Genomic DNA, 22,193 nt, shown 5'->3' with positions numbered 1-22,193 from the left:
TAACCTTATGAGAAATGAAATTATTGAATCTTAACAGCTGTTTCAATTAAACAAGTTGGTTCTGTTCTGTGATGTTCAATAGCATTAAAGTTACAAGGATTACCAACAGGGTGCAGCACTAGCACTATTATTTCTTTTACATTTATGACAACAGCTAATTTGCAACCTGGAGGCGAGTGAGCGTAGCGAACGAGCTAACCTGAAGGCAAGTGAGCGTAGCGAACGAGCTAACCTGAAGGAAAGTGAGCGCAGCGAACGAGCTCCAACATACAGGTGAGTGAGCGTAGCGAACGAACTTCAACCAGGACGTGATTGAGCCATGCAAACGAGATCAGATAGTAAAAATAAAAGTAAGCCTACCGTTATAGGATCGACCGGCAGACACAGAGGTAATTTAACCTTTTATTGATTGTCATACCGATCCGGAACAACAAAAAACAACATAAAATGAAGCTATGTATAATAGTTTGGCCAGCATATCTTAAAATATGCAAACCAACTGCTGTTCGTTATATAAGAAGGTTTCAACTGAATATTATAAGATCCCCGTGCGTAGAACGGGTACACAGCTAGTTTTACAATAAAACAGCAATTCTGCAATTTTTATGATGTGAATAGTGTTGAAGTGAGATTTGCAGCCGATTCGCAGCACACTGATTATAAGTAGCCTACAGTAGAGAGAGTAATAGTCAATTGAGAAGTGTATAGACCTAGTCAACGATACCACCTTCCATAGCATACCTGCCTCTTCCATAATTATTATCACCACAATACAACTACTATACACAATTTCCAGTAGGTCTGAATAGAAACAACCTAAAATAAAACGATAATATCCAATAAAATTCACAGTACACATAATTTAACTTTGGTGTCCTAACGTCAAAACTAATCGTCACACCTATTCTTTACATCAATTTCACTGCATTAATTGCTAAATAAATAAGTGTAAACAAAGAAAAGTAAAAACAATAACAGTTTGTTTTGAAACAGCTGTTTGGTTCAAATAACATTCATTTGGAAAATACCCCCGCCGCAGCAAACCTGCCGACTAAGCGAATTTCCATTTGTCTGTATTGATTTTCAGTTAAATATATTTTAATAACATTAGGTTTAATGAGTACCTAGGTTTGCTGCTACAAGGAAACTAATAAAGTGTGTTTTTGAGTAAAATATTGATAGCTTAGTACAAAATAAATAAATTTGCCAAGATTGATCAAAATATATTCATAAACAAGCAAACTACAACATTTGACAATATTCTCCATAAGAATAACATGGGAATTTTAAATTTACAATTTTTTAAATTTTCTCCGTTACTAATAATCGAACAAAAATACTTTTATATACTAAATTATTTGTTTTTTTAAGCTCTTTAAAAAGGTCTAAAGAGAAATTGGGAAATTTTGTGTTTTGAGGGTCAAAAGTGAGAAAAACCAATTTTTACCCCATAAAACCCCCCGTAAAGCCCCGTTCCCATGGTCCGATCGTGCTGGTTCGCGAACTCATTCAAGTTTATTCCACTTTACACCTTTAAACCAAATTTCATCATAATCGGACAAAAATTACTCAAGTTATCGCGTTCACGGACGTATATATATATATATATATAAAAATTTGAACGAATAGTGTTTTTGGCCTCTGGGGACATCAAAATAAAATAATAAATCGGTCCCGGGTCTAGGTCTTACCATGCCACCTACGGTAATAGCTACTTCCCTATAGGGAAATTCGCTAAAAGAACTGGTCGCATGTAGCAGGAATATAAAAAGTAAACACGCTAGTAAAGCTAATTGCCAATGTTTATTATACATACCGTTATCAGTTCTATCCTTGATAATTACCCACCCTCATTGAATAAACGTACATCGTAATTTCCCATATTAGTTAATTTAAACTACAATATATTCATAGTTGAAATAAAAGTGATATTTTCACGTTTGGGGGCGCTGATATAGGCGCCCCTAAACGTAACCACAACTGAACACGATTTCATAAAAGGATGGTTTGTCTAATTGCAGTATCCTAGGTCAATGTTGACGTTGTGTCCAATCTATGTCATCCATCTATTTATCTTTGTATAAAACCCGGCTGAGGTGGTGGTGGTAATTTAAAATCGTGATTCCTGATTATTCTTGATTTCTTTTTATGACATCAATATTTCCGGGCCTAATCCAAACAAAGTTAAAACAGACAAACTTTAATTGTTAACAAAAAGCTACCATTAAGAATTAAGACATGTAAACATTGTTATTTTTCTAATCTTTCCTTGAAAAGTGGAGTAGTAAAAAATTTTCATTTATCCTTTTTTATTAAGACTTGTGTACAGAGCCTCGATTTGTACTGTGGTTTAATAATTTTTTTTTAAAACTGTGGTTTAAACTGAGGTCTAATTATCCCTACTAATCTTCTTACTTATTTCCTATAATCAATGACAAAATAAGAGTAAATAAAATAACCTCATAGTTCCATAGTTTATATTTAACCAGCTGTTAGTTAAAACAAATTATATTGCTCTAAAACAAATCGAAGATTACAAAGATTACTTTAAAAAATAATTTGAACATCCTAGTATTTTACTATGTATATTTAATTAATCTGTCATCCTCTTACAGAAGAATTGAAAGTATCAATGATTAGCATTACACATATAGGCGCCTTAAAATAAGAAAATAAATAGCAAAACCTAGAAATAATTAGAACACAGATGAAACCATTGTTGTTTGATAGTGAAAAGTATTGTGAATAACATATCAAAAGTCTCCAAAAATATCTTTGGTGGAACACCACCATTTTTCCAAAATGGCGGCCAAATCCAGTAGTTTTTTGCTTTTTATTGAAATTCTGACTTTCCAGTCAATATTGGTGAAAAGTCGTCAATACATTTAATGTTCCTCCTGAAATTACCTTTAAAATGATACCAAATACATGTACCTACAACAAAAAATAAACCCCGTAGAAATAATAAAATATTTAAATAAAAAAATTCTGTTATAAATTAATGTAATAGTTCAAGCAAACTAAAAAAAAAACCAGACACAGGGATCGTATAAAAATTTTCAAGTAAACATGTTATGGTTTTATTTTTATTGTTGTGGTGTGCAGAGTGTCATACCAAAGTTTCAAAAATCAGTCCACGGGAAACCCCTAAATTAAGGAAAAAAATGGCGGCTTTTCCCAATATTGGACAAATTTTGCAACAAAAGATACCACATGTTTTTTGCACATTTTTCGAGATATTGACTTGGAACCACGACCGATATTTATTGGATAGTCCGTACCTAATTTCAATAGGGGGCGCTTTTTGGGCCGCCATCTTGGATCTGCCATATTGGATATAAATATTTTTTAATGTAATTATAATGGGGAGCGAGCTGGCGTAGTGGTTAGAGCGCGGGACTTCAGTCCCTGAGGTCCCGGGTTCGATCCCCGCCAAGTCACCAATGGATTTTATCTAAGTGATAATGCCGCAACCCCTAGGTCTAGCCTGAAGTAATGTGAAAAACAATCCCAGGCTCGTGCCTAGTGTCCTAGGACAAAAAAAAAAAAAAAAATGTAATTATAGTGTTGTGACACATCTTTATGAACTAGATTTCCACGCTGATTTCAATGCTGAAATCAATTTTTTAAATAGCGTTTTACGATTTTAAGATATATAAAAACGAAAACTCTCCCCCATACATTTCTTATGGACGTTTTGTACTTTGACAATTTAAAAACACATTGAAAACTACCACAGTCTAAGGTTGTACTATCAGGTTCAAGTATGGCGTGGAAATAGTTCACCAGCAGATCCAACAGATTGGGAGTGGTGTTTGACTGATGGTACATATGACTAACTTACTTATAAATAACTGTACTTATAAATAACTGTAACTGTGTAACTTGGAAATTATATTTAGATAAATATAGGATATGGCCTTTAAAAAATTTCAACAAAACGTTTTATGGTTTTATTTTGTAGTGTTGTGCAGAGTGAAAACGGGAAAAACTCATCATAGCTATTCGTTCAAGTATTGACTTTTATTTTAGCTATGGATTCCTTATTGGGTGTTATTTAGAATTGGGGATAAATGTCTTTAACTAAAGACAAATTTCAAAATAACAATAATTCATTCAATAGTTCATTGAAGGTAGGCCTACATGATTCGTTTTAAATTTGTCATGTGTTATTTAATAATCAATAAAATTAAAGCCAAACATTTACTGAGTACTTTGATACCAGAACGAACTTGTTAACATATTAACAACCCGAGATATAAATCTTTTAACAAAAACAGATAAAAAAGTTTAATTTAATTTTGTGTTGGAGTTTGTACCTCGTCTATAACTAGTCTGTTTTAACTATAAATAAAACAAAATGAAAGCTAACTAAAATGAAAGATCTTTTATCACTGAATATTTTAAGGCTAGAACGAACTGCAAGCAATAATAATACCTGGAGAAAAATAATCCAAACACATTTTCAAAGTAACTTTCGATACGTCCATAACTGATGTATAGGGGAGAGTTTTCGTTTTAATATATCTTAAGCAACGAAAAAACTTATTTAAAAACGGATTTCAGCATTGAAATCAGCGTGGAAATCTAGTTCATAATGATGTGTCACAACACTATAATTACATAAAAAAATATTTATATCCCATATGGCAGATCCAATATGGCTGATCCAAGATGGCGGCCCAAAAAGCGTTCCCTATTGAAATTAAGTACGGACCATCCAATAAATATCAGTCGTGGTTCCAAGTCAATATCTCGAAATATGTGCAAAAAAAAAACATCTGGTATCTTTTGTTGCAAAATTTGTCCAATATTGGGAAAAGCCGCCATTTTTTCCTTAATTTAGGGGTTTCCTGTGGACTGATTTTTGCAACTTTTGGTATGTCACTCTGCACACTACAACAATAAAAATAAAACCATAACATGTTTACTTGAAAATTTTTATACGATCCCTGTGTCTGGTTTTTTTTAGTTTGCTTGAACTATTACATTAATTTATAACAGACATTTTTAATTGAAATATTTTATTATTTCTACGGGGTTTATTTTTTGTTGTAGGTACATGTATTTGGTATCATTTTAAAGGTAATTTCAGGAGGAACATTAAATGTATTGACGACTTTTCACCAATATTGACTGGAAAGTCAGAATTTCAATAAAAAGCAAAAAACTACTGGATTTGGCCGCCATTTTGGAAAAATGGTGGTGTTCCACAAAAGATATTTTTGGAGACTTTTGATATGTTATTCACAATACTTTGCACTATCGAACAACAATGGTTTCATCTGTGTTCTAATTATTTCTAGATCAAACCACATATTCAGGGGCCTAATAGTATAAATAGTCAACCCTAAGTATGTCTTTACATTTTTATCCAAATGCTGAATTTGTGACACAAAAGCTGAATGTTTACAGCTGTTATGTTAAGCAAATTATTTTGAAATTATTTAAAAAGCTAGTTTAGAATCTTAGCGTCGGCTGCTAGACTTTTTAAAAATTAAAACTTAATTTCTAAAAAACTGGGACCCTAAACTAAAATTATGGCTTCGACATTCCCTAGTTCTCAAAATTATCTTTCTTTCAACACAAAAATCATGAAAATCCGTCGAGTGGTTGATTCAGAATCGTGAAATAAAAAAACACTGTTTCGTTTTAATATTATAGATTAAGTTGTGGGCTTTGTAAAAAAAATATATAGGCTATGGAATGAATATTATTAGTGATTAAATGAACAGATTAATGAAATTATATAAATTAGGAAAATGAATACTAGACCAGCCTTTCTGAGGAGTGATTAATAACAAAGGTGTATGAACAGAAGTTAACATTTTAAGAAACTTAATGCTAAAAAAAATGAATGAATGAAATGAAATATTACAATGTGCACCTTTTACAAATTGTATAAGAAAGGGTTATGATATTTAATGTTACTTAGAATCAAAATCATCTCCCGTTACAGTAGACTCCCTCTTATCCGGACTCCTCGGGACCGAGGCCAGTCCGGATAATGGGTTTTCCGGTTAAACCGACGTCCCCAAAAACTCGTTAAAACGGACTGTTTACTGTGATATTCTACTTAAATTTAGGAGAGCATTGTATTTAGACATGTGATCACTGGTCTCAAATCTTTCCCACAAGAACAGTCGTTTCAGTACTGCCCACTTCCTGCCGATATAGTCTGGTTAAACCAATGTGCTAATAAAAATTGTCCGTTAAAGAGTCGTCATTTCCGCCGAGTGTAGTCCGGTTAAACCGATGTCCGGTTAAAATGTGTCCGGATAAGAGGAAGTCTACTGTATTGGTTTCAAAACATGAATGTGTTACAAATCCTCATAAGCGTTCAGTTTTCCCTTAAATAACAATTCAAATTTGTATACCCAAATTATTGTTCAAATACATTGTCTTATCAAGATATAAAAATGATTGGGGCGATGTTTCAAAATTTGTGAGAAAATGCATTCCAACATTGTGACTAAGCAAGCAAAATTTATCTACATCCCGAACAACAGTGTGTGAATAACTGTAAGCAGCATTTCTTTTTCTTCATGAATGCTCTAGCTAATGATAATAGGAGTTTTAAAATATGAATTATTTAATTTTCGGAGGTAACTTTTAGGGTTTAGTTTATAAGTTACTTTGAGGTTTTCCGAGGTACATTATTATTCCTGCATTGTCTATAAGTATAAGTCTTTAGAGTGTGAAACTAAATTAAACTGTTTTTAAATTGTTTTCTATATGCCATTAACACTTAAAAACCTAAGCCTGAGCTATAGCTCAGATTCTCACGCCTGGCCGACGGTGGCATGTTAGATCAGTTGGCTAAGTAGGGATGGTCAAGTCTCGAAATTTCGGGAAATTTTAAATCTCGTTACACGAGACGAGATTTCTTTTTGGCCGAGATTTTTATCAAGACGAGAATAATAATAAAAAAAAGTAAAAAAAAATTAAAAACGCCTGCAGAAAGTCAATGCAATACCCGCAATACAGGAGCGTGTTGTAGTTGCGTTTCCTTTGCGAAGGCGTTCTTATTTAATTAATTCTTTAAATGTAAATATTACTTTAATTATTTTAATAATATTACTTTAATAACATTTGAGAAGTTTTGTTAAGTGTAAGCAGTGTGAGAAATGTTTTATTACTATAAAAAGTCAAAACAAGTAACTATTTTATAAAAATTAATATTGCTTTTATTTTATGATTTATTTTATTTTAGGATAAGTTGAACTCTATCCTAACTGATATCACTTTGTTTCCTAATCGTAGGCATTTTTAATAAGTTAGGCGTGATTATTAAAAAAAATTTATGCTGATGTTTTTAACAAAAGATTGTAAATATTCTTGCCTATTATCATTATTTTTGTATTTAAACAGTCATACAAACAATGTTACAAAATCAGGTAAAAATTTTGAACGTGCATTTCCCGTTGTGTATGAGAAGGGATATCCCGTCTCGATCTCGTCTCGAAATTTTATGAGAAATAAAAAATCTCGTCTCGTCTCGTCTCGAACTAAAAATCCAATCTCGTCCATCCCTATGGCTAAGGCGTTAGACTGACAAGTATAGCATTGAGGTCTTTCCCATACGTGTGCACTCCATATACTAAGCTCAATGTGTGCCTTAGCTGGTGGGAGAGGCCCACCTCAAATAAACGGTGTCAGGATTGGATGGAAGTTGACAGCATTATTTATTGTATTAGGGATTGCACACAACACCTGTTTTTCTTCTTTTTACATTAGTATAGAGGAGGACACAGATTTGTCTTTTTTTCTTTTACTTTTAGTAAATATGGACATAATCTAAAAAAATATTAACATAGAAATATAAGAAAATAGGCATAGGGCTTTAGGTGTTAAATTCACTTAAATTGACTTCGCATGTCACTTCATTATAAAAAAATAAAAAAAAAACATGACGCTACTTATAAATTTACTTCTTCATCACATAATAATTAGCAAATAAAAGTACAAATAGGTGATATTTATTTGTTGGTAAATCAGTATTATAGAAATGTCCTGTTTATGACAGATGATAATAGATCCAAAAACAGGAGGAGTCAAAACCGTTCCATCAAGAAGGACTTCACTTCATTTGCTGAACGCAGTGAAAACCAAAGAATCCACATTTCGCCCCAGCTCACCCTTGCTACATTCCAGTTCCTGAGCACTTGTAAGTTGAGTCATGACTATCAAAAGCTCAGAAGTTCCTTCTAATGTAAATGTTACAGTCATGTGATTCTAACAGTTCTTGCCTTGATCTCTTTTGGTTGTAATATTATGGAGGCCACTCTTATAATTAGAATTCCTCCATCCACCTGAGCTCGGTACTCATTGGTTGTAAAATAACTCTATAAAAGAAGTAATAATTTAGTAAAAACTTGCTTAACCAGAACTATTGCGACAAGACAACTGCATTTTTTACTATCAGTGTCAGACTTGGTCAGATTTGTTTTATTTAAGTATACAGGGTTGGGCAAATGTGTGGATACCCCTAGTTAACTTTTTAATGGGTGACACCAGGAAAACTAAACTCCACATACCTTCATAAAAAATAAAACTGCACTTTTTGGACGGTATCCCAATTTTTCCCGGGACCCCAAAATGGGGTATTTTGGGGGTAGCTCCAAAATTTTAAATGTAAAGCCCCATCGAGTGACACCTCATTTTAAAGGCCTTTATTAAAGAAGAATATCAGCGAAAACTAGAGGTCTCTATCTCAACCCAGTACGACATGGCGGTCATTTTAAATTTTCATCAGCCTGAGAGAAACTTTTAATGAGGTTAAATTGTACGATGAATTTTCAAATGACCGCCATGTCATACTGGGTTGAGATAGAGACCTCTAGTTTTCTCTGATATTCTTCTTTAGTAAAGGCCTTTAAAATGAGGTGTCACTCGATGGGGCTTTATATTTTAAATTGTTGAGCTGCCCCCAAAATACCCCATTTTGGGGTCCCGGGCAAAATTGTGATACCTACCAAAAAGTGCATTTTTGTTTCTTATGAAGGTATGCGGAGTTTAGTTTTCCTGGTATAACCCATTAAAAAGTTAACTAGGGGTATCCACACATTTGCCCAACCCTGTAGATCGGTTTCCTAACATTACATGACCAATCCTTGTAAGTGATGGTCAAACAAGACAACATCTGTTTATGGTCCAGAGATCCTAAACAGTAACTTTCTAAGAATAACCACTTTCTGTATCATTTCATTACTGTGGTTGTATTTACTATTTCTGTTTCTGAGTTTCTACCTTCAATAATTAATTATTTCTACATTTGTATGGTCGTAATTTTAAAGTAAAGTATTAAAGTATTTATTCATTATTTCAGCTGTGGATGCGTTCAAGCCAGACAGTATATCAGAAACAATTTTAAGTAGATTGCTCAAACAGGATATAATTTACCACATCAAGGTCAAACACCGAGACACTGGCAAAACTGATCCTCACACCATCATTTATCAGCAGGTAAGAATGATGAAAGCATGCTGTTAACTTGCTCCATTGTTTATAAACTTAAAATTTGCTTCTATAGTTCGGCCGCATAGAAAACGACCTGCATGCTAATACTAAACCAATGCTAGAGGAGGTCGCTTTCTAAGCGGCCAAACGATAATTGATCATGTAATACAGTAGATATTGAGAGTGTCAATTAGAGTTGCAAGCATATGCGAGTTATTTTGTACAGTAATTTCAACAATTAATAGCCTTTAGATTAATTCCATATCACTCTCGGTGTTATTAGGAGCCCTCTTGGTATGGGACAAGAGTAGTCCCAGTTTCACTGTAACATTGTCCACACTCATGTATTTCATTCTCAGGGTAAAGCTGCAGATTACTTTGTCCTCATCCTGGAAGGCAGAGTGGAGGTGACGATGGGACGAGAAAACCTGGTATTTGAGTCTGGTCCCTTCACTTACTTCGGCATGCAAGCCCTCACTCAGAATGTTGGCGTTGGTGAGCCTAAACAGGGTGATTGCATTGTTTTAGTTTATTCATATTCTCTGTACATTATTTTAGTTAATTTATTTTAAATGTTTTTCTTTAAATTCAAAAGTGTTATTAGTTTTTCTTCTTCCTTTTTTTGAGCATTTTTAGTGTATTTCATTGTTATTATTAGTCTAACCCATTTTTTTATCACTAGATGATTTCAATAATGTTTGGACATTGTGATCTGCACTTTAAATTGTGTCATGATTCTCAATTAATAACTTTATGTTATGAAAAGCAATTCATAACTATATATTTTCCTTAAAACTTGAAACCTAAATTGATACTTTGCTGTACGGTTATCTTTATAAATAACTGAATCTGTTATCTGTAATATTTTAAAATTTGAATGAAATTCTTACCTTTACAATTGACATAAATAACTTTGGTTGAAATACATACTGCATTTCTGCAGTATCCAAGTTTGTAAATTGGTGGAATACAAATAAGACATCTTGTGAGATATGATGATAGTGAGTGTGTGGTTGTACAGCAGAGTCCCCAACAGCCCAGTCAGCCCAGCCCCTGGGTAGCTTGCAAAGTGTTCACCTGGAGACATTACTGCGCTACACCTTCGTACCGGACTACACAGTGCGAGCAGTAGCTGACACCTACTACCTGCGGATCAAACGCTCCTTCTACCTGGCGGCCAAGCGAGCCACTCTCATGGAACGCAGCAAGAAGGAAGAGTCCAACGCCGGTGACAACTTTGAGGATGAAGTAGAGAAGGTATGAAGTACAATCCAAATTTCATATCATAAAATTTAACTAAAATAATTTCACTTGATGATTAAGTAGGTGCTAATGTGGAAATACATTGTTTAAAACACTTAATGTGCACAATACTTAATTAAAATTAATAAGGGAATTTTAGCTAGATTAATATTGTCGATGAGCAACTAGAAATTCCTACAAATAGCTGGTGTACAAATAGATACCTTTGCTGGTATACTGTCGAGGTGTATCCTTTTTTGTAAAAAGCATATTTCTTCAACAGCAGTACACAGAATAATAGATTTTTTTGTTTTGAAATGAGTTCATAGCATTATATCTGTGTGATTGTGGAGCTCGTTTTATAATCAGTATTTTATTGGTTTGAACTAGTGATGGGCCGGTACCACTTTTCCAATGTCGGTACAAGGGCGGTTCCAGAGAGGGGGCCATGGCCCCCCCCCCCCCCCCCCCCCCCCCGAGAATGTAGATAAACAAACTTAAACTCCAACCATAATAATTTATTTTTAAAGTTTTTTATGTCAGTAGGCTATCAAGTACAGATGTATTCATTAAGACAAGAATAGGTAGCACAGGTAAGGCGGAGCTGGCGTTTACGCGGAAAATAGTATGGGAGTGAGAGCGCGATAGTCATCGTCGTACTCAAGTTGTACTAGCCTGGGCCACACACATTCGCCATAGGTGCGCGGTGCCGCCAGCTCGTAGTTAAACGGGTAATGTTTTTAGGCCGGCACGTAGTACACATCGATGACTCATCACCATCACGCCATGTGACGAGCATCGATATATAGTAGTTATATATCGATGGTGACGAGTAGCCAATAGCACTGCTAGCACTGGTAGCAGCACTGCTGTGGTAGTTCGAGACGAAGTCAAGAACTTAAATCGATCGAGAGCTGCAAAATCATTTCGGTCCGTGGTACGAACGCTATTTTTCACCACGCTAAACCTTATTACCACTATTCACCACTATAATAATGTACACTGATAGTAAACACAACTACAACTTTAAGGTTATGTGAAGAAATAATTTGAGGAATCAGCAAAAATAAAAATAAATAGTTACTAGGCAACGGTGACAATAACACAATTCTATTGCAATGCTATGGATTTTGATTGTGTATTTAAAATGCATTCATGTTTTAAGTAAGTAAGCGGACAGCTGATTTTGCGGCCCCGGGCTGTAAAAACCTGCTCGGTCCCCAAATTACGATGACAGTTGGCATGGCCAGCAAAACGTAACTTTCAGCCACCATTTAACGTATGTAATACAGCCAAAAACATCATAGTGTGGTGAAAAATATATTTTACCCTTGAACGTGACAACTGAAATAGTAGTCTTGTGCAATGCGCAATTTTGCCATTTGTCACGGTGGTTACAGATCGAATGCAATATGATTCGTCGAAATCATGAATACCCCAACATTTAACCATTGTGCGTAAAAATATGAATTCAGCCACTGGAGCCACTGCTGGACTGGACTGAGTTTGAGGTTCGAGTCGTACATTCAGCGCTATTTATTAACGTTTTTATTAGGTCGCTTTCTTGTCCTGTAAAAATTTTGCAATCAATTTTAACTAACTTCCCGATGAGCTAGAGACTTGAAACTTGAAACATAGCTCACAAATGGATGACAATGCAATACTATATCATTTTATTTTCATATTTCTCATGGGCTTCCAAATTTTCCAATTTTTACATTTTGAACAAATGTAAATATATCAATTAAACTTAATTGAAAAGTCAGTTGTAAATAGGTACTTCAATTTGACAGTTCGAAGAGCAGAGGTTAAGAGGTACAGGTTCTGCTCCCGAGATATTCTAAAATATCTATATCTATAAAAGAGGAACTATGTATATATGTATATATATGTATATACATTATGGACTCTGAAACCGCTATACAGATTGTAATGAAACTTTCAGGCATTATTAAGCATCTTTCAAGAATGGTTTGTGTGAAGTTTGGTGCAGATCCGTCAAAAGGGCTCTGCCCCAGAGGGTTTTAAATGGACCAATGTCAGACTTTTTGAACTACGATGTTAACAAAAAATATGACTAGCTGTTACCACTGGCAACTGTTTTGTATGTTGAATAGTCACAACATGCTGTATTAGTTATAATTTGAAACAGTGCCACAATTTTTCCACAGAGTGCAGCGCAGAAAACAATTTTACTTTTGAAAAAGTCAAAATATATTAAACCCCGATCGCAGCACACCTGTGCACTCAACAACGTTTAAACTCTCCAATGTTAAATATGTAAACATAAAAACCTTTATCAAAGTATTATAAACAATAAAAGGGACAGCAATGCCTTAATATTTTTATCTTTTGTTCTGTACCCACACAACCAAACATAAATTAAGTGAATAATACTCGTGCGTGCTCTTTGTGTCTTGCTTTTGCAATCATCATTATAAAGCACTAGGGCAATCCCTGACCATCATCGGTTTTAATTTAGAAAATTCATGCTTTTCACACGGACTGCTGTATGTTGCGTGCTCACGTGGTGGTAGGTATGCCTAAGAACTTATATATTAGTTTTATATATTTATAAATATATATATTTATTTACCTAATGAAAAAACAAAAAAACATTGTTATGCACTGGCATTTAAGTAAAATATTCTATTTTTTGTGTACACTCTTATTATTCATCGTAAAGAACAAATTACCATTTAACATAATAGTTGTTAAGCGCAGCGACGCGCGCCGGGTAACTGCTAGTAAAATATAAAACAAGCATTTGAAAGTAAGGATAAAACATCTGATTACAGATAATGGGGTTTTGGTTATGTATTAACCATAAATACTTATAAGATTCAAAACGAAAAACGGGTGCATGCAATAGATAATAATTGTTCAATAGATGAAGATAATTGTAAATTAGCATGCGCCCCACGTTTTTCATTTTAAATCTTACAAGTATTTATTCTCTCCACACATTTATAAATTATTTTCTACTTTTTAGTGCGTTTAAAAACGTGGCATTTTAAAGAAGTATTTTTATTTATAAATTATTTTTTGCTTTGTATTTCCATAGTTAGTAAAAAACAAAGTCAAATAAAAAACTTAATGAATTAAATAAAATAATCTTGTTACTCGTAACTATTATTAATGCTATTAATTATAAGAAATTATTTAGGGATGGACGGGATTGAATTTTTAGTTCGGGACGGGACGGGATTTTTATTTCCTTCCCAATTTTCGGGACGGGACGGGACGGGATTTTTTTCTGTGCATAAAAAGAAAGTACTGTATTGCAGTTACCAAAAAAAGACATACGAAATCAATTTTTACCATTTGTGGCACTGATCTATAAAAACCAAAAAATGGGTAACAATTTACAGGTACCTATAGTAACTTGTGACTCGCGGGTCACGGGGTGATCGTCTGTATGACTCACGGTCACGGCGAGATCGTCGTCATGACTCGCGATCACGGCGCGATCGTCGGTATGACTCGCGGTCACGACGCGATCGTCGTCATGACTCGCGGTCACGGCGCGATCGTCGGTAGGACTCCGCGGTCACGGCGCGATCGTCGGTATGACTCCGCGGTCACGGGGTTATCGTCGGTATGACTCGCGGTCACGGCATGATCGTCGGTATGACTCGCGAACACGGCTCGATCGTCAGCATGACTCCGCGGTCACGGCGCTTTCGTCGCCATGACTCGCGGTCACGGCGCGATCGTCGGTATGACTCGCGGTCACAGCGCTATCGTCGGTATGACTCGCGGTCACGGCGCGAACGTCGGTATGACTCCGCGGTCACGGGGTTATCGTCGGTATGACTCGCGGTCACGGCGCGATCGTCGGTATGACTCGCGATCACGGCTCGATCGTCAGTATGACTCTGCGGTCACGGCGCGATCGTCGTCATGACTCGCGGTCACGGCATGATCGTCGGTATGACTTGCGGTCACGGCGCGATCGTCGGTATGACTCGCGATCACGGCTCGATCGTCAGCATGACTCCGCGGTCACGGCGTGATCTCATGACTCGCGGTCACGGCGCGATCGTCGGTATGACTCGCGGTCACGGCGCGATCGTCGGTAGGACTCCGCGGTCACGGCGCGATCGTCGGTATGACTTCGTCTCCTGCGTTCGCGGACCTATCGCTCGCAATAACGGCGTTATCGGCACTCGCGAAGCGAAAAATCGCCGACGATCGGACCAAATCCCGTCCCGAAAAATTCCCGAGTCAAATGTAATCCCGTCCCGATAATCGGGAATATTTTTTTCCCGAAAAATTCCCGAAATTTCGGGACCCGTCCATCCCTAAAATTATTGTAAGAAAGGAATTTAAAGCCAAGTTGCCTTTTTTCCCTTTAAAATACTAATGTTATTAATAATCAACAATCAACCTCAGATATAGAAAGGATGGTTTTAAGGTAGTGTAATAATTTTGATGATTCCAAATAAATCATTTATTTGATCCAGTCTAACCAGAAGGCAAGCTTAAAGACTCTCTATTAAGATTGCCTTCTGGTTCTGTCTTCTGCTTGAAGATGTTGGAGCAATTGGTGTTGATGTTTGCACCACTCTTTCAGCTGACAATAGTGACAACAATTTAACCTAATACTGAAATAATCATCCTATAGCCTACTATTGATGATATTTCATGATAAATATGCCCTTTCAAATAGCCATAAGTGAAAAATAATCATCATGAATCATCATGTCAATTTGAATTTTGTAAATGAGTAAGTAAAAATATAACCAATTAACTTGGTACCGAAGGTATCGGTACTGACATTTCACTAACGATTCTCAGTTCCGGTACTTTTCCCAAGAACCGGTGGAACCCACATTTAGTACTGACATACATTAAGTACCGACCCATCACTACTTTGCACCTAAGGAGAGTCATTTAATGGTTCAGACCTGACCCCAGGGCTTTATAATAAATGTTCCTAAAAGAAACAGCTGATCTTGGTCAGTAACATATTTTCTCTAGGCATCTCACTTCATTCTTCTCTCGTAGTTTGATAGCTTAAATGTTCATTCGATTGTGCTCTTCGATGGGTCTCCATTTCCCCACCCCAATTATTGTTTTTGCAGTTAGGAAAAAGATTATTTAAAACGTGTTTCAAGAAAGATTTTTTGGTATTTGTAACAGTTTAATTTTAGACTTTTTTTAAAAGGTAGAGACATCATAATTAACGCATATTAGTAGGGGTCTGCGGTACAGAAAATTTAAGGTCGGTACTGTACAATATTTTGTACCTCGGTTCTCGGTACAAAATCGGTACGGTACGCGGCTACCTGTATTTTTTTTTGCGGTTTTCTTCTCAGAATTGTATTTAAACCATTATTTTTAACTTTAATACATTGACATTACTATGAAAATGGATAGTATCCTACATTCATGGTTTTCTAACAACAATTACTGTACCACACATTATTAAAACAAAACCTTTTACTACTACGAGGATTGTGTCAAGAAAAATCCCAGTTAAGATAAAGGCTTTACCTATTTTACTCTGAGATACTTTGAATAGTCATGATAAAGTGGTTTGAAAATAGGATAAGAGTTTTTAGGAATAAACATGTTTGAAACATTTATTAACAAGATAATTTCACACAACTGGTAAATTATTTCCATCCAACACAATGTCTAGTTGTTTAAAAAATTTTTAAAAACATATAAAAGCATTCAGGGAAGACAGGGTAGTTGCCATCTGTCCACAGCAGACGACAATGAAAAACTGGAGGTTATGATGAAGTAATGGCAAAGAGCACCAGCTTCAAAACTAGTTATAAGATGGATACAACTCTTGCAAAGGTTTTTTCTGAAACTAAAATTTGGATTCACAGAGTAAGATTATTGTCTTTTCATTTACAAAGTTAACATCCACAATATCAATCATTAGTTTATCCCAGGCTCAATCCAATTTTCTTAGTATATTTTAAAGCTCTTCCAAAGAATCAAAAGACCCAGGCTTAGACCTAATTATTTAGGAGGGCCTATAAATAAATAGCCTAAATAAATTGCCTATAAATTGATTAGGTTACATTACAATGAGGGTACCAAAATCACTATCTAGTTCATAAGATTTAGATTGCATAAAGTACCTTCAACACAATACAAAATACAGGAAACTAAAAAACATTTAAGCCTTAAACAGCCACATCTAACAATATAAGACAAGATACAGAACGTGCAATGACATAATTTGAGACCGAGTAGGCTTGCATAACGAAAAAAAATTATGCAAACAACAACAACTATGCTTGTGGTTTCGTCAATAGAAAGATAAAATATCTATAACCTGTACCGAACCGATGACAGTAATTAAGCTTGTACCGTACCGACTTTTTCGGTGTACTGCAGACCCCTACATATTAGTATACCGAGTTTCATCAAGATCCGTTGAAAAGTGTGTGGATAAAACCACATTACGATACATAAATACATATTATGTACATTATTTTGTTGAGCTAAATACATGATGGCAGATGTGTGGTAAACTCAAACTCGATTGTTGTTTCAGCTACTCCACACCTACGATGATGATACAAGAAGTCAAGGCTCACCAGACATCACACGCACCCAATCCCAAGTAAGAGCTTTGTTTTGACTTGTTATCGGCATTAATATGATTCAATCCTGTACATGAATCAGAAATTTTGTGTTGAATCCCCAAATTTTTGTTGTTTTGCTCCTAATTTCGCTTTTTTAAAGTAATTTTCTCGTTTACCCACAGATGTTATGTGAGATTTCTTTTAAGAAGAAGTGTAATAAAGTACATTTTTGATTTATGAACAATAATTGAACAGAAGTTGTATAAACACCTTAATAATCTTGTGAATATGTTTTCCAGCATAAAACTTTGTAAACAATTGTAAGCTTAAATTTTTTTATTATTTTTTTGTGACTTGAATATTTCCTAATGCAGTCCTTAAACCATTGGATTTAGCTAGTTGATTTATCATAGATTTTGGTTTTTAAGATACAACATTAAATTCCTAATATAATAGTTGCCTTCAGATAGTAATTAATGTAATACAATATAAGAATATACTGTAGTGGATTTATTTTTAATTATGAGGGATATAATATGGGAGCCTACCAGTAGATTGACAATTTACTTTGTTGTCAGGGCACTAGATTGTCTTTTTAAATTAAATATATATATACGAAAAACCTCTTCGTTGAAAATTTATTTCATCTTCAGTCCTGTTGACCAGCCTGTAAAATGAAATTATTAAATACGAGAATCCCCTAACCGGGATAACCCAGGATTGGGAAGCGAATCTAGTTGTTGAACAACGTCACTCGAGGCTAGAAGCCAGTATTGCCAACTGAAAATACTAGCCACATTGGTGTTCAATGATAGGTTAGATACGCGGCGGGTTTATCCAGTCCATAAAACCCACCGTTACAAGATACACCACAAGGTACGCCTGCAGCAGCTTCCACAGCTGCGCACGCTGCTGTTCTACCCATCCCCACCTAAAAGACGACGAAGTGTGCTGACAGTCGAGTAAATTGGAGAAGATGATTCTAGCATTTAATTATTTAATTTTACCAGCCGGTCAGTGGTACTTTTGATGAAATAACTTGTCGACGAAGGTTTCTCATATTTATATATTTAATTTTTTAAAGATGGTCTAGTGGCCTAATGACGAAGTAAATTGTCGATCTACTGGTGGCCCCCCATAATATATGCCAAATATTAAACTTCTTTTTTAAATTAATTACTTTTATGCTATTTCAGATGACGTTGGAAAAACAAGAACACAATAGTATTGCATTATGATAAAATAAACTATATGATTCTATACAATGATTTAATGATTGTAAACATTAGAACAACATGCATCTTATACGTAATGATTTCAGAATTTCCATGAAATTGTTTACCCAAAGAAGAAAAGAAATAGGGCCTCATCTATACAAATAATTCAACGCCTGACAAAACAAAATAGCTCTGACGAGTTATTTATTTAAGGTATCTGGTGATACTAACCGCATGGCACTCGTAACAGTTGATTTCATTTTTGGGCTCACTACGAAATAATTAGTTGGTTCATCCTGAATGCAGGTTTTTGCACGTCTTTGCAAAGCAATCGATAATTCCTCTTTAAAATGCGTTTGAACTTGAATGGTTTGGCTGAAAGTAGTTAGTGCACCGCTGACAATTTCAGTAGTCAGTAGAAATTTAACTAATAAAACTGTCGCGCCTGAAATATTTGTCGTATTGAATAAAAGAAAAGCTATTTAACAAACTTACCAATAAGATTGTCTGTGATAAAGAAACTTGAATGTTCATTCATTGTATAATGACAATATTTAGCAGATTAACAAACTATTAGTGTGAAATTAGAGCTGAGTTTTAGCTAATGATAGTTAGGTATTTAATAATTAGCTGAAATCTAGTTAGTTGTAAATAATATTGTATATATATTAGTTTAAAGTGTGATTGCAAAATTTAATGTATAATACAAAATTATTCAATTACTAAAAAATACAACTTCATCCTTTTTGGAAGTTTTTTTTAAAATAATACTGTTCATTCATTCATTTAGTCAGTCATTATAAATTGCCCTATACACTATAGTTTCTGTTAAATAATTAAAACAATGTTTTTGTTGTTTTTTATGAAAAGTTTTTTACCTAAGCATATATATGTTATTCAATATCTAGCCGAACCTACTAAATTCTAGAATCTCTAAACCGTTACTAACTAGTGAAATATAGTAAATGCGACCAAACTTATATTGTAAGAGTGACCAAACCTAGGCTACAAAACCCTTGTTTACAATGCTGCTTTTGTGATCATTATGTATATGAAAAATTGTGTTTAATTTTGCAATATCAGGACTGACAAAAATGCATTTCACATTGTTAAACCGTTACAATCCTTCAGTGTTATTGGTGATGTAGCTAAAGTTGGCAAAGCTAGTACTGTTACCAAAATTGTGATGACATCAAATTAAGTAATATCACTAAACTGCTACAATTTTGTGGCTTAGCTTATGATACAGTAGAATCCAGATATCCCAAACCCCGTTATTAAAAAAATCCACCTTTTTCGAACCAAGGTTCGGAAATTATTTTTAAATGGATGTTAGTACGAACCTAACATGAAATCAAAAACACCTTTTGTGGTCTTGGCAAAATTGGATACATCTTCTGCTTCACAGAGATCAGAGATATTATCATTGTCTTCCGTGATTGCTGCAAAACCATCACAGAATAATTTGTTATCGTGCATTTTCACAGACACTTTCTGTGATAGCGAAAACAAAAGGAGGGCGAGGCCACGGCAAAATCGAAATCATCCTCGGCAATCGCGACAAAACTTTTTACATTATCCGCAATCACGATAAAGAACTATTACAGAAATCCGCATATTCCGAATTCCCACTAATCAGAACACGGTTCGGTCCCAGTAAGTTCAGAATAGCAAGACTCTACTGTAATAAGATTGACTCTGAGCACACTCGCAAACTTGGTGGAGTTACCAAAATTTTACCATATTGATATCCCTAGATGCTCCACCTTGTGTGTAACCAGAGATTATTTTAGACCTTTGAACTTAAGGCAGGTCCATGTTACACTGGTGTAAAACTTTGGTTCAATTAATTCTTTTTGGAATCACCCAGAACAAACACACAAAGAGAACCCACTCTTCATTGGAACACCAAGAGATTGTAAACACTCCTATGCCCAACCTTTTTCGGAATTTAAATTAGCTTAACCAGTAAATAAAAATTTACCAAATGTGGACCTAGGCAATCTTATATAGAATACGCAGAGTCTACAATTGACCTAATTTAATTAACTATTTTTATTTTTGTCTTAAAGCTATTTTGATCTATTTTATATAGTTTTTCACTTAATAGTCTACCATTTTTGCTTGGTATTTAGAAACTTTTATTTTATTTTACTTACAGCAACATCACAAAGCCACAAACTGTTTCAAAATATGAAGTATGGTTTTTTGTTCATATTGTAAATTATTAAATTGGCAATTCCATACACTATCACCTAAATATAAAACATTTACAAAAATATTGTGAATAGTTTCTTCCTATAATATATAATACTTTCTACTCCTGGCATCATTCATCATTTAGTTATAATACAGGGTGTCTCAGACCACCTGGCCGGCTTCTATAGCTCCAATATGAAAGCAAATGGAAACCTAATTGCAACTGGAACGCCCTATTTTGACCCCAAGGAATTCAGCTAAATTATTTCCAAACCCAAAAAGCACCCCAAAGGGCAGATTTAGGGGGGTGGCGGTGGTTTTTGGGAAATTTTCAAATGTAAAGGGGGGTTTATTATACCTCATTTTAACACGTTCACTGCTATAGAAGAATTCACGATCCATTCCCCAGTGGCTGCATCATTATTTTTTTCAAAGAAATTAAAATAAGTTTATTCATGCCAAAGCTTTTACTCTATGTAAAATATAGCCTATATATAAATTATATATGGATGCCTATGGGTGTCCACAGCCCCCAGCAAGAAATTTTGAGAGTTTTGGTGTTGGATGCTGCGGGCGCCTATAGGCGTCTTTGTATGAATCGGTTGCTACAAAGAGAAAACAAGTCCTTTTTCCTTTGAATATATTTATATATTTTTTTACATTTTTTATTTTTAATATTTTGAATGAGAAATTTGTTACAAAACATGAAGTGAAAATAGTAAGACTGGATAATACTTAAAAATAATCATACCGTACAAGTTAACATTTGTGAATGAATATCTATACTTATAAAAGGCAAAGCCCTCACTGACTCACTGACACACTCACTCACTCATCACTAATCCTCCCACTTCCCATTTACCTAGGAGGCTGAAATTGGGTACACCGATTCTTTGGGCATTAAATAGGAAAACTAAGTAGTTTTTATTCTGATCGGGCTTTCGGGCTCCGCCCCAGTGGCTCTGGAGTTTCCCATGTTAACCTTATGATTTTTCATATTGAAAAGGAATGAATGAATCTTAACAGCTGTTTCAATTAAACAAGTTGGTTCTGTTCTATGATGTTCAATAGCATTGAAGTTACAAGGATTACCAACAGGGTGCAGCACTATTATTTTTTTAAATTTATGACAACAGCTAATTTGCAACCAAAAGGTGAGTGAGCGTAGCGAACGAACTTCTACCTGGAGGCGAGTTAGCGTAATAAACGAGCTAACCTGAAGGCAAGTGAGCGCAGCGAACGAGCTCCAACTTAAAGGTGAGTGAGCGTAGCGAACGAACTTCAACCAGGACGTGATTGAGCCATGCGAATGAGCTCATCTTGAAAATTAAGAAATTAAACGGGGCAAAGCCCGCGGGTACAGCTAGTATTTATATATTTTTTTACATTTTTTATTTTTTATAGTTTGAATGAGAAATTGGTTACTAAACATGAAGTGAAAATAGTAAGACTGAATAATACTTAAAAATAATCATACAAGTTAACATTTATGGAGGCTGCATTTAGATGCAACATTATTTTGAAC

General features: G+C 34.9%; 1 protein-coding gene across 4 annotated transcripts in view; it reads left to right on the top strand.

The window, feature by feature from the left end:
• LOC128995850 (unextended protein-like) overlaps positions 1-22,193 on the top strand; it is a 116,085-nt gene that overhangs the window by 71,086 nt on the left and 22,806 nt on the right. The window contains exons 6-11 of one of the 4 annotated variants that reach the window (XM_054423376.1): positions 8,027-8,167; positions 9,329-9,465; positions 9,819-9,969; positions 10,481-10,716; positions 17,222-17,290; positions 18,574-18,682. In XM_054423376.1, coding sequence (XP_054279351.1) covers positions 8,027-8,167; positions 9,329-9,465; positions 9,819-9,969; positions 10,481-10,716; positions 17,222-17,290; positions 18,574-18,681 — 842 coding nt within the window. In that variant the 3' untranslated portion in view covers position 18,682. The remainder of the gene's footprint in view (positions 1-8,026; positions 8,168-9,328; positions 9,466-9,818; positions 9,970-10,480; positions 10,717-17,221; positions 17,291-18,573; positions 18,683-22,193) is intronic. The other 3 variants (XM_054422758.1, XM_054422007.1, XM_054421228.1) reach the window with 3 other exon arrangements.

The sequence above is a fragment of the Macrosteles quadrilineatus genome, unplaced genomic scaffold (assembly GCF_028750875.1).
Source record: "Macrosteles quadrilineatus isolate MER2022 unplaced genomic scaffold, UCM_ALF_1.0 Scaffold_1__1_contigs__length_201487025, whole genome shotgun sequence".
Lineage (NCBI taxonomy): Eukaryota > Metazoa > Arthropoda > Insecta > Hemiptera > Cicadellidae > Macrosteles > Macrosteles quadrilineatus.
Note: the sequence above shows the minus strand (reverse complement) of the source record. Positions and strands in the feature narration are given on the sequence as shown.